The sequence below is a fragment of the Chinchilla lanigera genome, unplaced genomic scaffold (genome assembly GCF_000276665.1).
Source record: "Chinchilla lanigera isolate Chin_1 unplaced genomic scaffold, ChiLan1.0 scaffold00005, whole genome shotgun sequence".
Taxonomy (NCBI): domain Eukaryota; kingdom Metazoa; phylum Chordata; class Mammalia; order Rodentia; family Chinchillidae; genus Chinchilla; species Chinchilla lanigera.
In genome coordinates this window covers 7,726,054-7,743,117 of record NW_004955406.1, presented here as the reverse complement: position 1 = coordinate 7,743,117, position 17,064 = coordinate 7,726,054, and the positions used below count along the sequence as shown (strand labels likewise).

Here is a 17,064-nt window from a genome sequence, read left to right as displayed (position 1 = left end):
ATTCCATATATATATATATATGGAATGTTTCCATTTGGTAAGTGTATTCAAATATTCTGTAATTCCTAGTGATTTTTTTCCTGCTTTTAAAAACAGTGATTTTCCCTTTTCTCTTTGCCTTTGTTTCTCTGTATGATGAGGCTAGTTGTAGACTTCTTTTTAGTCATAATCTTCTAACTATTGTGATTTTTTTAGTCAGTACATGTTTGCAGGACACAATAATTATATTCATTGTGGGGGGTAGGTACATGTATCTCTCATACCTTAATTCATTTTATTATGTTATGTTTTATGTCTTTTATCTTAATGATCTGATGGGTAATAATGAAAGATTCCTTGATATGTAACTACTGAACTATACCTGGAATACTAATGAATCATGATACATCATTGTTTTGATGTCTTCTGGATATTATTGTTCTTTTATTCAAAAATTTGCATATATATAAAAATTAAGAGATATCAATAATTTTTGAATCATATAAAATTTTAGATTTTAGTTATTCTGGATTTGTAAATTGAATGAGAGTCTTTCTATAATGTTTTAAAATGACCTGTAATAGTTTCAATGAGGGCAAGGATTTTGTCTTATTTGTTCAAGCGTGCCCAGCACAAAGGCTAGTAACTGGTAGAGATGAGACAGTATTTGCTGAATGTTGAACTATCATAAACATCATTTTGTTTTTAATGGTTAACAAGAACTTGGATGAAACCATTTGAGCTTAGTGCCTTTAAAAACATTAACATATTGGCTTTCCAAGGTCTTTGATGGAATTTGGGCTGGTCAAGTGTTCTTTTTCTATGGTCAACTTTGTGAGTATATATTGCTAAGCAAATCTTCCATCTAGCCTCATAAAGTATTGTTGAAGGGTTGTATGTATTATATCATTTCCATACCTGTGATTATATTTCCCTTTTCATTCTTATTTGTGTATATGTTTACTTTTATCAGTATCTTGAGATGCTTATCTATTTTACCGGTCCTTTAAAAAGGTTCTTGAATATATTTATACTTTGAACTATTTTACTTTCATCTTACTGATTTAATAATATGTTTTGTTTTATTTTCATTGTTCTTTTTATAATTCATTAAGAGGAGAAGTAAATGGCTTTTAGTTTTTTTAACCTTAAAGTAATTTAGAGCTATAGATTCTTTCTCAGAATGGCTGACATGTATAGGTTTTGATATGAATGAAATACTCAAATTTTCATCCATCTCTCTACTTGTATATATTTTCCATTATTTTGTGTTTGTCTGCTTTTATTTAATCTAAGTGCTATCATCTGACTCTGAACTGTCCCCGTAACAATAAAGTTTATGTTGTATGTATTTGCTATAATTTAAAAAATAATTTGACCTCATATGTATAAATATATTTCTATCTATCCCATTGAGACATTTATTTAACTTTACACAATTATCACTGTCTGAGTATTGTAGCTTTTCTAAGTCTAGAGATAAGGTAAATCTTCTAACATTGTTCTCTCCTTTAAGATCTTTTGGCTTGTCTTTGGCTTGTCTAAACCCTCTGCTTTTCCATATAAAATTTCCAACCAGGGAAACATTTTCTATGAGAAACTGTTAGGATTTAACTTGGAATTGGGTTGACTCTGTAAATGAATTAGAATAAAAAATGACAATTTAACAATATCGAATTTCTGACCTTTGAACATGTATGTAAGTCCTTAATTTTTCTAAAAAATGTTTTATAATTTTTAGTGGACAGGTCAAAGACACATACTGTGAGAATTTCTTAAAGTAGTTAATATATTTTGAGGCTATTATTTGTGATATTTTCATGCTTTATCACAAGTGCAGTATATAAAACAGAACAGATTTTTGTGTATTGATCTTGTATCCTTCAACTATCTGAAACTTGCTTTTAAATTCTAGTAAGGTGTTTTTTGCTTTGGTTTTTATGTTTTAGTAGAGGTCTTAAACTTTTCTACATATACATATCACATGCAAATAAAGATAGCTTTACTTCTTTCTATCTAATCTGCATGAATTTTTTTTATTTTTATTATTTTATTGCACTGGATAGTTTCCATTATGATACTGAACAGCTCTGGTGAAAGGAAACTCCTTGCCTTTTTCTCAATCTTAGGTGAAGATCCTTCAATCTTCCCAGTACACGATAAGATTAACTGCCAGCTATCATAAATGCCTGTTATCAAACTGAAGAAGCTGCTTTCAATTCCTAGTTTGCTGAAGGTTGTTTATTGTTGTTAAAACACAAATGGATATTATGTCTTGTTATACTTTCCTTTTCTACATCTAGTAATATAATTATATTATTCTGTAAGATGTTGAATTTTTTTAAAAATAAGTTAATCTTGAGTATTTCAGATAAACACTGTCACATTTAAGATATTAAATAACCATAGTGATAGTGAGCATATCTGTCCAGTTCCTGATCTTAACTGAATTAAAAGCATCTATAATTTACGAACATTATTAGCTATTTGGTGAGAAATAAATGTTTTGTTAGAAATGAGTTGTTTCTATAACTATTTTATGTTTGTTTTCATTAAGAATGACTGTTAAGGGCTGGGGATTTAGCTCAGCGGCAAAAGCGCCTGCCTGGCAAATGCAAAGTTGTGAGTTCGGTTCCCGGTACCGGAGAAAAACAAAAAACAAAACAAAAAAAACAAACAAAAAAAAAAAGAATTACTGTTAAATAGTTTATTGATATAATCATGTATTTTCTTCTTTATTACTTTGATATAATGGATTTTTTTCAGTTTTCCAATATTATATCAATGTCCTTAGCAAATTCTTTTGCACCTACACACATATAAGTGTACTAGTTCACAGTTTCTTTCATCACTCCCTCTCTCCCTTGTTAGTTTCAGCTCCTGCCTCTCCCATAGGCTGGAGGCTTCACTTCCTGGTCTCACCCAAACATAAAAACAGAACTTCCTTCTCCAGTACAGTTTATATTCTGTTCTAATATCCTTAGTTCAGTATTCAATGGCACAGCTCTGGCTTTATATTCCTTAACTATTTCTGACAACCAAGAAATTCCTTTGTGCATTAAAATTGTACACACACACACACATACACACACACACACACACACGTATATACAGTTTTGCAGGCACTTCTACGTATTTTGAGTGAGATGAAGGCTGTTGTGTATTATTTGGGTCTGTTTATATATTCTACATCTGGACATTCTGTTTTATATTTCTGTCATAAAATGTCTTATTTACTGATAATACTCTTTCTTGGTTTTTGGCAATGGTACAATCGTAGCCTTAAAAATAATTCAATAATGCCATTGGGACTTGGGGTAGGAATACCTTATGGACACAGGCTCACTCAGCCGCTTAGGTCCACTATAGGCTAATGTTAACTATTAATTTTACTACTTGTTCCAGTAAATTATTACTTTTAGAAAATTGAAATATCTATATAGTGCTACAATTTCCAAACATCACATTATTTCAATTTTTAAAATTTCAAATATATCTCTCCACTTTATATCTAATGATTCTTTGTTCCAGAGTATTAAAACCTTTTTCATATAATATATAACAAATTAAAACTGAGAACATTTTAAGATATGTATATACGTGTTTAGTTACTTTTAAAACTATAATAAACCCATTCTAGATTAACCAACATATCCCATGCAAAAAAACCATATTTTCCAAAATTAAAAAATTTAATATTTTCAAAATCTTTTTAGTATCTGTAACAATAGGAGGTCTGTTTCTGCTGCCTGGTGTATGCTGTTTTGGTGGAAGCGTATGGGAAAAAACTCCATCCTCACACAGATGCACAGCTGGAAAAGCATGGACCTCATGCATCCCCTCCAAATAGGTCTCAGGGAGCCCCCGTGCATCCTAAAACATATTTTGGGTACCATCATTCTAAGGAAATTTTATTGCAAAATTATTTTGGAAAATTTCTTATCTGATAAATATTGAAAATAGCAGGGAAATAATATATTAGCATTTATGAAGGATATATAAAATTGAAAAAAAATTTTACCTGGGTAAGAGTTTCAAACATATTTCTGTTTGGGGAAAAAAGAGGAAGCACATTTTAATAAATAGCATATTCTATGTTAGTTTGAATGTTTTGCTTTCAATGTATGTTTGGATATTCTTTTTATTTTCCATTATACATATATAAACAATTGGATGTTGAATGTAGAAATAAAAACAAAATTTGCATATGTCTATTTATTTATCAATATATTTATTGACAATCATTTATCACTTCAGGAATTGCATCTACCTTCTTCCTCAACAATACTGCAAGTTCACACAAGCAAAGTTGTATGACTCATTCTCTTTAAAAATTTGATATTTCACATAAAAGCCTAGAGAGTTTACACATTGTAATTTGTGTGAAATATAAAGCCATTCTTTAGCACTACAAATCCTTTGTGTGCCAACTCTGAAAGGCAAAATATTCACTTGTATGTTTACTTGCACCCTTTTTGGAAAGTAGGGCTTTTCACTTTAAGGTCATCTGTGCATGCTTTTTATCATATAATCTCAATAAACCTCAGGGCTGTTTTCTTCCATTTACTGGTTACTACATATTTCTAGTACACTGTGCACAAAAACAGAATGGAAATTATTTGAGAATCAACACATGGATCTTGAGTGAGTTTCTGAATACAACATTTCACATGTTTACCCCAATGTTTTAGAATGCTGCTGAAAATAGGAACTAGAATTTTTTTGTGCGTGTGGTACTGGGGATTGAACCCAGAGCCCTGTCCATTCTTGGCAAGCACTCTACCTCTGAGCTGTACCCCCACCCTCAAAATACAGTAAATCTTGATGGGTAAATTATGCCCCCTGTGAACACAATTCAATAAAGTCCACAAGTGATAAAAAAGATCCCTGGTCCCAAGGCTGATCTGACTGGCTTTGTGCTATACTACCTGTCAGGGGCACAGGAGAAAAGTGGGCTACTGAATGATTTACAAGTGCATCTGTGAAGAAAAATTTGAAGACCAAAGAAGAAATGTGGAAATAATAAAAGAAAGCTTTATTGGAACTTTGTAGACAAAGAATCAATACCAGTGAATGTGATGATCCTGATTTCCATGGAAAAAGCAATCTCAACAGCATTCTGCTGTGTCTATATCAGTTTGCTTGGCTTTTTTGAGCAGGTGTTCAGACTGAAGTTTAGAATAAGAAGGCACCAGAGAGAACCCTGAACAAACATTGAAGGTAAAGATACATGACCAAAAAACAAAGAAAAAACAAAAACACAAGGAAAAAATCATTATGAAAATAGAATATTGTGGTATTAGATGAATAAAAGAATGAAAGCATTTTAAGGAGAAATGAGTGATCTGTAACATTAAGGTGGTATAGAAATCAAGTAGCAAGAGGACCACTAAAAGTTCCACTGAATTTGGCAATTAATCTGCCCTCCTGGATTATTCACCTTTCCTATTCTGTGTTCTAATCTGTTTCAAATCTATTCTGTATTGTATTTCCTATTTTCCCTGGAGGTCAAAGAGAGAAGGAAATGAAGAGGGGAAAGGAGATGGAGAGGGAGAGAGAGAAAAGAAAGCAAGAGAGTTTAGTTACTAACGTGATCCTTGTTCCCAGAATTCTCTTCCTTAGTGCCAGACCATTGGTTCTGCAGTAAACACAGTCAGTGGATTTAGAGAGCCTCAGGAAGAGGCAGCGCTCAGGAGAGCTCTGTGCCCTGCATTATTTGTCTTGAAATTTTAGTGAACCTATCTTTGAACTTGAGTTCTGTAAATGAATCTGACAGGACACTGGAGCATGTGTTGGGGGATTGAGGCTTTGGCTCACTCACGGTCCTGACTCCTGCTCTATGCCTCCCTGGGACAGGTTCTTTGCCATTCATCCTTCCAAGCTTTGGTTCTGTGGTCCCCACTGGCCATCCCCTTCTCACCACATTCTCAAATGGCTTCTTCCTTGGGTGAGGGCCTTGGCTCTGGTGTAGGAATAGTCAGTATAAAGCATGTGTGCCCAGTGCCATCTTGGAGTAAGACTTAGAGGAAGCTGTCCTATTCCTGGCTGGCAGTATCATGATGCAGTTCCTGGAGTTCTGATCTTGCCCATCTCCAATCCAAATATCTAGCATGTGTAACTGCAGAGGTTGCAGTAACTTGCGAGCCTCCCATATGCCATAAGTTGAGGTAGTAGGCTCATAGAAAGGGAAGATACCTGACTGAGCTTTCTAGACCTCATCATTGACTGGGGTATGATATGTGGATCTATTTAGAGAAAAAACTAGTGGGAAGCTGACATTATATTATAATGAAGCTGACATTATATTATAATGGAAGCTGACATTATATTATAAATAAAAAGCATTATAACTGATAATAACATGGACTATCCAAAGAACAAGATTTATATTAAATACCTTTAACATTATTTCTCTCAATTTTTGAACAAAAGTTCCCATATTTTTATTTTCCATCAGGACCCGCAAATTATGTAGTCAATTCTGAATTCAATGATGAAAAATGGCAAATAGTACAGTAGTTGCTTCTGGGTCATACAAAAGGTTTTAGGAATTTAAAACTTTTAGATGCAAATGAAATTATATCTACAATAAAAATTACAAAACATTGCTGAAAGAAACTAAGAGTATGCGTGTACACACACACACACACACACACACACACACACACACACACACACCACACACATACACACACACTGAAGACATTTCCTGTTCATGAACTGGAAGAATTAATATTGTTAAAATGTCAATCTTACCTTAAGTGATTTACAGACTCAATACAATCTCCATAAAAATACTAATGTCATTCTTCACAGAAATAAAAAATCTTAAAATTCACTTAAACCCACAAAAGACCCCTAAAAACTAAGGCTATACTGAACAAAATGAACAAAGCTGGAGACATCATAATACCTGGCCTCAAAGCCAACATGCCTGGGTTTAGACAAGTTCTTTGATGACTTACACCAAATATTTAGGGAAAAAAATCATACCAATTCTCTGTAAAGTCTTTCAGAAAATAGAAAAAGGAATATTTCCTAACTCACCCTATGAAACAAAATCATCCCAATACCAAAACTAGACAAAGACATTACAACAAAACTATAGACTTAGATACAAAAATCTTCAAAAAATATTTTCAAATCACTTTAAAAAATGTACAAAAAGAATTAGACATCATGTCCAACTGTGGTTAATCACAAGCATACAAAGCTGGTTCAATATAAAAACAATTAATGTAAAGCATCGTATCAACAGGCTAAAGAAAAATCTCAGGATTGCATTGATGGATGCAGAAAAGTATCTGATAAAACCCATCATCCATTCATAAAAAACACTGTTAGCAAACTGTGAATAGAGATATAACTTCCTCAAATTGATTTTAAAAATCTACAAAAACATTCAGGAAGCTGAAAGAAAAATCAGAAAGAAAGCAGGGATGTCTCTTATTAACACTCTTTTTCGACATCATACTGGAAGTCTAAGTTAATACAATAAAGAAAAGAGACTAAGACATACTGTGTGGAGAGGAAGAAATAAACTGACCTTCTATGTACTGAAACTTCCACAAACTGTGAACTAAATAAACCTTTCCTTCCTTAAAAAAGAAAGAAAGAAAGAAAGAAAGAAAGAAAGAAAGAAAGAAAGAAAGAAAACGACCTTCATTTGCAGATGACATGATTATTTGTGAAATAAATAACCAAAATCAAACATAAATCTCCTTGACTCATAAGCAACTATAGCAGGGTCACAGGGTACAATGCTATACAAAAGTCAATTGCTTTCCTATATACCAGCAGTAAGAAATGAAATTTCAAATCAAAAATTTGGTATCATCTACATTCAGACTCCAAAAAACAAGATACTTAGGTCAAAATCTAACAAAATGTATACAAGAGCTATGTAAGGACAACTAGAAAACTGACGACAAATCAAAGAAGTAAATAAGCAGATAGATATTCCATGCTCATGGATAGAAAAAGCCAATACTGTCAAGATGTCAATTGTTGCAAATTGATTTACACACTCAATGAGTCCCAATCAAAATCCCAACAAGTTATTTTGTAAATATTGAAAAGCTGACTTTGTTTGGAGAGGTAAAAAGACCCCAAATAGTCAACAGAATGTTAAAGGAGGAGAACACTGTTAACACCAGTTATGCTTGCAAGAATGTGGAGCACCAGCAACTCTGCTGATGTGATGTGAATACAAAATAAAACAGACACTTTAGAAGGCTCTTCAGTTTAGTGGTTTCTTACAAAACTAAACAAGCACCATACCATCCAGCAATAAATAGCACTCCTTGGTATTTCCTCAAAGGAGTTGAAAACTCATATGCATGCAAAAAACTTAAGAGGGATGTTGATAGCAGTTTTATTTGTAATTACCAAAATTTAGAAGTAAGTCTTCTAAATTACTGAACTCACCCAAGTTTACACTTCTTCTTCTATTGAATATATATAATAATACATGTGTGATTATTATAAAAATGAGAAAGTCGATGTCCATAAAGTATGGACATGTAGACACAGGATGCATTTAAATAGTGGTTGCTATTGTTATTTTCATCATTTTACTATTTAGTATTACTTTGGTGTCATATATAAGGTTATCTCAGTTGGTGAATGAAAGCAAGCTTGTCTGAAAACCATAATATAGGTAATTCAGTTTTGATTAATTAAAAGTTGAGGCTAGATCCTCTAAAAGGATTAGCTTTGTGTTTTTTACCATGTTACTCACCTAACTGTATAATACCACAGGAAACAAATATATGTAGTGTCCACAGGCAAATAGCGTTCTTCTTCTTCCTAAAAGAAAAAAATATATAATAGACTAAATTAACTTTAAAATATATACAAATATGGACTATTATGGTTTAGATCTAAAACATCCAACTAATTTCTCACGTATGTGGAAGGTGATTGGCTCATGGAGGTAAGATACTTGTCAGTATATTCATCCACTGCATTTTGTATTATTCATCATTTTGCCTTTTAGGAAGAAGAAGAAGAATGCTATTTGTCTATGGACACTCCTCATATTTGCTTTCTGTGGTATTATACAGTCATGTAAGTATCACAGTATTCCTTCACTGATGAGTAGAGCTGAACATATTGTGATGCGGTAGACCTGGTTGGAGGTAAGTCACTGGAGATGTGAATTGGAAGGTATGTTCTTGTTCCTGACTCCTCCCTCCTCTCTCTGCTTCTGGTTGCCATGTATTGAACCACTTTTCCTTTGCCATGTTCCTCTGCCATCCTGCTTCTGCTGTGGAGCCAGCCAATCATAGCCTGAAACTGTGTGCCAAGAAAGACTTCTCCTCCTGTAAGTTTTGGGTGTTGGGTATTGTGTTCAGCAGCAGAAAGTGGCTAAGACATAGTCATCAGCATAAAAGTCACTGAGGAACTGTTACTTGTCTGAGATTTGAGAAAGAGGAATGCATAAATTCCAAAGCAGAATTAATAAATATACATGAAAAACTAATTCAATTCTTTAGCTATTCTCAGTAAGAATTTGGTACCAGGAGTGATACATTTAGAAGGAATTTGATAGCTTGCTATTCTTATTATTTGTTATATTTTTCTTCCTCATTGATTTACAATCCAATTTCAGTTCAGTGATTCTCAACTGGAATAATTTTGCTCTCCAGGAGACATGGCATGGCTCTGCTTGGAAATACTTTTGGCTGTTGCAACTGAGTGCTTTTAAATATATTTCAAAACTTTAATGTTCATATTCAGGTTGCAGGATCTGATGACACTCAGACACACAAGTGACATAGATACTCCTACCTACATATGTACGTATGTGATGGAGATCACTATGAAGTGGCTCTGAGCAGGCTTTTCTATTAACCAATTGGCTTTCCATGTTTATGTGTGAGTTTGCCCAAGGCTTAGGCTTTTCTCTTGAGATGGGCAGCACATTCATAGTAAGTGACCTCTATGAGTCGCTGGTCCCTGCTGAGGCCTGTATTGGCCTGTGAAGTTGGGGTGCCTCAAAGGACAAGATAAGGCCACAGTTGAGGACTTTTGGCTCCAGCCCCAATTAACTAAAACAAGACTGTAGCTGCAGGCACCTCTCTCCTGCAGTGAGGGGCTTCCTGGAGTTGACATAGTCCTCCTAAATTAACAGAAAGTATTACTTGGAGAAGTCCTTAAAGGGATCCCCAAGACCTGCCCAGATTCCTGCATTTCCTTCAGTATCTCCCTCCTTTGTTCAAAAACTTCATAAATATGGGCCACCCAGGGAAGTCTGGGTCTTAATCCAGAAAATCTTAAACTTTGTAAGAGTGTTAGACCCTCCTGGAGCCCTAAAGTCATTTTAATTGTCTCATTTATTTAAGCCTTTGTCATCCAGTCATTTGGGAGTTTGTGGGCCTGATCAACCCGCAATAAGTAAGGGTTACTAACCTGATATGTATGTGCATATTTTAATACATTATACATTTATATGACTTCCAATGTAAACAAAAGGGATAAGTCCTTTATTTCCTCATGAATTCTTGAAACTTGTAAATACTCAGACTCAAAAAGACAAATTCAAATATTTTTCACTCCACTGGCATTTAAAAATGAGTTATTATTCACCTGTCCTCTTTCATACATTCTACCTGTGGCCTGAATATAAAGGTAATTAAAGAGAAGGCACAAGTCTGCAGAGTAAATGCAGGAGTCGTCACAGGGAGTCTCTGTAGCAGTAGCTTTAGATACACTTGTATGGGAACATCAGCCATCAGTTATGTGGCCAGTAGTTTGTTACTAACATTAAAATACCAGAGCCTTAAAAATCCTTTACATTTTGTTAGGCAAACTAGAGAAAACCCAGCATTGTTCTCAGTCTTTGCATTTTTATATGTTTTCTTGAACTGAAGAAAATAGAATGGAATAAAAAAGTCTGCTAAAAGTTGTTCTAGGTATTGTGTCATGGGAGTATATGATGTGAAACCCATTTATCTGAGAGTACTATATTCATTAAAGCAGTGGCTATGAACTTCAGCATATTTATCAATAAAAAGGATGAGAATACCACATCTTTTTTCCCCATTCCTCAGTTGATGGGCATTTTGGTTGCTTACAAGATTTAGTTATTACAAATTGTGCTCCTATAAACATGGGTGCACATATATCGCTGTGGTATGATGTTCAATTCCTCTGGAAAAATACCCAGAAGGGGAATAGCTGGGTTGAGTAGGACCTTTAATTCTAGTTTTATGAGGAATCTCCACACTGATTTCCACAGTGGTTGCACCAGTGTACACTCCTTCCAACAGTGGAGGAGTGTTCTTTTTTCCCCACAGTCCCTCCAACATTGGTTATGGGTTGATTTCTTGATGAAAGCCATTCTTTCTGTATTGAGATGAGATCTTAGTGTTGTTTTAATTTGCATTTCTCAAATGATGTGATGTTGAACATTTTTCATATATTTATTTGCCATTTGTATTTCTTCATCTGAGAAGTGTGTATTGATCTCAGATACCCATTTTTGGATTGGGTCTTTGGATTTGAGGGGTCTGATTTTTTTCAATTCTTTATATGTTCTAGATAGAAGTCCTTTGTCTGAGGGACAATTGGCTAAAATTTTTTCCCCCTCTGTGGGTGGTCTTTTCACTCTGTTGGTGATTTCTTTTGAAGGGCAAAAACTTTTTAATATGATAAAATCCCAGTTGTTGATTCTTTGAAGTATTTTCCATGCAGTCTTGGTTTTGTTCATGAACTTTCTATGTTTTTAAGATTTCTACCTACTTTCTCTTCTAGTAGATTTTTTTTTTCCTTTTTTTCGTTCCAGTAGATTTAGTGTTTCTCTTTTAACATTTAGATCTTTGATCCACTTTGACTTTAGCTTAGTGCATGGTGATAGATATGGGTCTAGTTTTAGTCTTCGGCATACAGAAAGCCAGTTTTTCAGCACCATTTATTGAAGAGCCTATCTTTCTTCCAGTGAACATGTTTGGCCCCTCTGTCAAAGATAAGGTGGCTGAGTGTGTTTGTAGTTGTGTCTGCATCTTCTCATCTGCTCCACTGATCCTCAGGTCAGCTTTTTTGCCAGTACCATGCTGATTTTATCCTTTGTAGTATAGTTTCAAGTCAGGGATTGTGATGTCCCCTGCCTTGCCTTTGTTGCCCAGGATTGCCTTTGTTATTCTAGGTCTCTTCTGGTTCCAAATGAATTTTAGGAATGTTCTCTCTATGTCTGTGAGGTACGATAATGATACTTTGATCAGGACTGCCTTAAATCTGTATAGCAATTTTGGTATTATGGCCATTTTCACTACGTTGTTTCTTCCTATCCATGAGCTACTACTCAGCCATAAAGAAGGATAAACTTGAAACTTTTATGGGTAAATGAATGCAACTTGAGACCATACTCATAAGTGAAATAAATCAGACTCACATGTGTAAACATTGTATTTTCTCCCTGGTATGAAAAACTGAAAGAGTGAATAAGGTCTAAGATGTACAACAGAAAATGTGAGATTGGAAGAAAAAGGAACTAGGATGGGTAAAAGGGGAAAGGACAGTAGGGAAAAGGGAAAAAGGAAAAATGCAAGTCAATTATACAGTTACTGTCTCTTAGTTCATTAAATAGGAAGGTTTGTGCTAATATCGATTGGAGAAATTTTTATGTCCATATCTTGTACCCTGAGCAACTGCTTTAAAGATAACAACATGTAATGTGTTAACTATTATTATTCTGCTATTATTTTGTTATAAAATTTTGTTTTACCTTTTTTCCATAAAATGAAAAAATAAAAAATAGAAAAAAATAAAAATAAGTAAAAATGAAAAGGATAAGGTAGAGGTTTGGGGTATAGCCTTTCTCTAGCATGTGTGTTTCCCAGGGTTCAGTTTTGAGCACTGCAAATGAATGAAGGAATGAATGAGAATGAATAAATAAATAAATTAAGGAACAAAATTTTATTAACTAGGATAAAAATAAGTTTTTACTTTATAATTCATAATTTGACATGAAATATACCTAAAAGTTAATGACATACTGACAAAAATTTTAAAATAACTGTCATTTGGAGTTATAGTTAATACTATTTAAAGCAGATTAAATGAGGTTGAAAAGCTCAAAAGAAATCAAAAGAAATTATAACAGAGATTATTATTCCAGATTCAATAAGTTATCATTAAAATCAACTTACTTGGCCTGTAACAATTGGTTTTATAGCGTGAACACCCTCAGAACAATGCATTTCTGTCTTGGGTGATCTAGCATTTGAAAAGAACAGGAAAGAAGAAATAAGTACAGATGCATATGAGATTAATGAAAATTCCCCCACTATTTTTTAACCTAAAAGCTTCAATTATTATATGGTAATATGAGAAAGTTTTAAACATTGAAATATTTTACTTCTATTATATTTTTGGAATGATTTTGTCTCTGTTTTCAGATCTGTTTCATGGATGGAAGGAAATGTACTTTAAATCACAGCCTTGAATCTGAATGTCCACATTATATAAATGCTTTTTTACATGTAAATACACTGATATTCACAGTTAAAAAATCTTACCTTTTATCTTTGATAGAACAGGTTTCTGGTACTTGCCACTCAGAAAATAATGTTCCTTCATACTCTAACTTGATCTAAAAAATAGTAACATAATTCAGATGAAAAACTATTTCACAATATTCACCTCAGGGTTCAGTTGTAGAGTTCAAATTTGGAGTCCTTGTTATTTAAAGAAAGGATAACTAAAATTTAATTCTTTGGAAGTAATATGACAAAGAAAAGTAGCTTGATGAAACACTTCAGTAATCACTCCAAAAAAATCTCTGAAGTTGGGCTGAGGGTCTTAGCTCAGTAGGAGAATGATGGCCTTGCATACGTGAGGCCCTAAGTTTGACCCTAAGCACTCAAAATGAAAAAAAAATCTAAACACAAACTTAAAATTGAGAGTTGGAGATTGAACTCCAGGCCATCCTAGCACAACTCCACAAATGAAATACTTTTAATTTCATTTTACTTAAAATATAATCTATCAGACATCTGCGAAGATGGTAGAGTGGTAAGTAGCAACAAATCAACTGCTTCAAGACCTGGAATCCAGACACTGGAAAATAACATCTTGGGGAAGAAAATAAGGAGGGAAATGGATCACTGTGCCCCAGGAAGGATCTGAAGGGAAAATTGGAGCCCACAGAGAAAGTGAACCACAGTGCAGAGAAAGGAGAGGACAAACGGCACTTTGTCCCCAGCTCCCAGCTCACAGAAGGAGAAAGGACTGAATCTACAGAGACACACCGAGGGCAGGTGACTGCAGAGGCCTTCAAGGAAAATTGCATCAGTGGAATGGAGTGGTGGATGCTGTGTGCTAAAGCAGTTGGTGAGTGACTCCATCCAGGTGACTGCTGTGTCCTCTAGAGAGCATCCTTGGCCAGACGCTGTTTTAGGGAGGGGCAAGTGAACTCAGAACTCAGGACTCAGGACTCAGGACTCAAGACTCAGGATTCAGAGCAGCTGTGTATTGATTTCATCTCAGGGCTCCTAGTGTGGAAATCCCACAGTGACTGGGTGAGGGACAACTGCAGGAGACATCTACAGTCAGGGAGCCATGGTCAGTCAGCATGAGACATCCAAACTGTTGAGGCTGAACAACTCAGGCCCTAGCCTCTATATCAGAGGTCAGAGGTCGGGCTGAGCCTAAATTCCTGTGGAGTTGAAAGCACCAGAGTCAACACCCCACACTGATCCTACTGCAGGTTTGCTGGGATTATGCAGCATAGATCAGGACTCTGATAGCCTCCTTTCTCTACCAGTGACAGTAGAGTCACAGCCCTGAATTGAACACAGCTGCAAACCTGTAGAGCCCAGAAGATAACCACAGGCTTGCAATTACAGAGAAAATTATTTTTGTTGGTTTGCTTTTTTCCTTCTTTTTTTTTTTTTTTTGGGAGTGTAAATACTTTTTTTTGTTTTTTTTTTTACTTTTTGTTGTTTTTCTTTTTTTTTCCTTCCTCCTTTCCCTCCTGCCTTCTTCACCAGTTTCCCAAACCTTGGGTAATCTTCCTTTGTCCTTCAGGCTTGCTTTTAATCTCTTCTCTTCTTATATTTCTCTATTTTTTCCCCTTATCCCTTTTAAATTTTCTCAGCTAAGGGTAAAATCACTCTATTGAGTGGATATTTACTGTATATAATTTTCTGATTTCTTTTAGATTTTGTCATATAACTATAAATCTTGTACCTATAGATAAGGTGACAAATTAATAGCATGATTTGTCATTTTCTAGACTTACTTGATGCTATTGTTATTACTGATTGTACTACTTTGCCATAGTAATTGGGATCAGTTGCTCTTCCTTGTATGCCAATATTGAGATTTTCTAGGGGTCATAATACCATCGTGTGGTACCAAAGAACTGGGTGTTAGGCCAAATAGGCAGCAACTTCTAATGCCTAATAAATAGAAGAGGCAGGATCTTGGAACAGAGTCAAAAGCCAAAAGCCAGCTACACCTAGAAGGTATCTCTGAAAAGTAGTTATTTCCAAAGGAGGTCTTGATACTAGTAGTACAGTTACCTATCATAAGTAATTTACAAGCATCAACACAGAAAACAAATTATTAAAAATGGAAAATGAGAAGATGTGGAAGCAAGATGCAACTGCAGACCTCTAGCTCACCCAAGGCAAATCCAGGAGGCACTGAAATGGAAGAAATCAACTCACCCAGCTAAACTTTCTGAAATGGTAGCAGTAGAATTAACAAAGCAGAATGTAAGTCCCTAAAAAAACAAATCAGCAGTACTTTTACAGATAACAAAAGAGATGATGACCATAATGAATGACATCGTTAGTGAACCTAGAATAGATACAAATTTAAAAACAGCAGAGCTTAGGAAAGTAATGGAAATCATAAATACCCAACATAGGAAAGAACTGGATTCCATGAAACAGATTCAAAGAGATATCCAGAAGACTAAAATTTCCATTGAAATTATATGCAGCAGAATGAACAAATGTGAGGACATAATATTAGATCTAGAAGACAGGTTTGTGGTTAGTGATTATCAAATAAAAGACTTTTTGAAAATAGGAAGGGACCATGAAAAGTCAACCCAAAAGTTACTAGATTGTACAAAGAAGAATAACATAAGATTGATCAAAATTGATGAAAAATCAGAAGATAGTACAAAGGACATTAAAAAAAAAAAGCTGTTCACAGAAGTAATGGCAGAAAACTTCCCAGGCATGAAAAAAAGAATTTGACATACAGATAAGGAGGCATATAACTCCAATTAGCTATGATCAGATAAAACTGCACCAAGACATATAATAGTCAAAATTCCAGAAATTCAACACAAGAACAAAATATTAAAAGCTGTTGGACAGAAAACGCTACAAAAAATGGCTTTCACCCCAGACGGCTCACTTGATTTTTGACAACTCTTAGGCTGTAACTACTTGTTAGATCCTTCTTGTGTATCTGTCTTCCTGAGAAACCACTTTGAAGATACCACCATGTATTACAGCAGCCATTGATATTTTCGTACTAATCTATCCATAACTCTGCAATGTTTGTATTGTTCCTATCCTGTTTCGTAAATGGATGCATGTCTATTATTATGTGTTTCCTACAACAACCACTGAGAAAAGTTAATGATTATTCAATAGGTCACTCATGTATAGCTCTATTTATTTTCTTTAGAAGCCACTTTGAAGATACCAAAGTATAGCACAACAACTATTGATAATCTCCTACCTCTTTTGTCTGTAACTAACTATTATTTGTCTGTTTTCCTGAGAAACTATCTTGTAGATAACAATATGTAAACCAATAACCATTGATAATTTCCTACCACTTTGTCTGTAATTTGGTATGCCCCCCCTATTATTATGTTATCCTTCTTTTACTCTTTAAAATAATAAAAAAAAAGCTGTTAGAAAAAAGAAACAAATCATCTATAAAGGAAGGCCATCGGAATTACAGCAGACATCTGAATACAAACCATTATGTCAAGGACAGCTTGGAGTGAAGTATTTCAAGCTCTAAAAGAAAACAATCTCCAACCCAGACTGTTGTACTCCCATGAAACTATCTTTCAAAATTGATGGAGAAGTAAGATGCTTCTGTAACAAA

General features: G+C 34.4%; 1 protein-coding gene across 6 annotated transcripts in view; it reads right to left on the bottom strand.

The window, feature by feature from the left end:
* The window catches only part of LOC102005994 (chromosome unknown open reading frame, human C1orf101), a 144,560-nt gene that overhangs the window by 118,273 nt on the left and 9,223 nt on the right, over window positions 1-17,064 (bottom strand). For all 6 annotated transcript variants that reach the window (XM_013520373.1, XM_013520364.1, XM_005374775.1 and 3 more), the window contains exons 3-6: window positions 13,500-13,573; window positions 13,131-13,197; window positions 8,720-8,787; window positions 4,001-4,025 (exon numbers count right to left, since the gene is read on the bottom strand). In XM_013520373.1, the coding sequence (XP_013375827.1) occupies window positions 4,001-4,025; window positions 8,720-8,787; window positions 13,131-13,197; window positions 13,500-13,573 (234 nt within the window). The remainder of the gene's footprint in view (window positions 1-4,000; window positions 4,026-8,719; window positions 8,788-13,130; window positions 13,198-13,499; window positions 13,574-17,064) is intronic.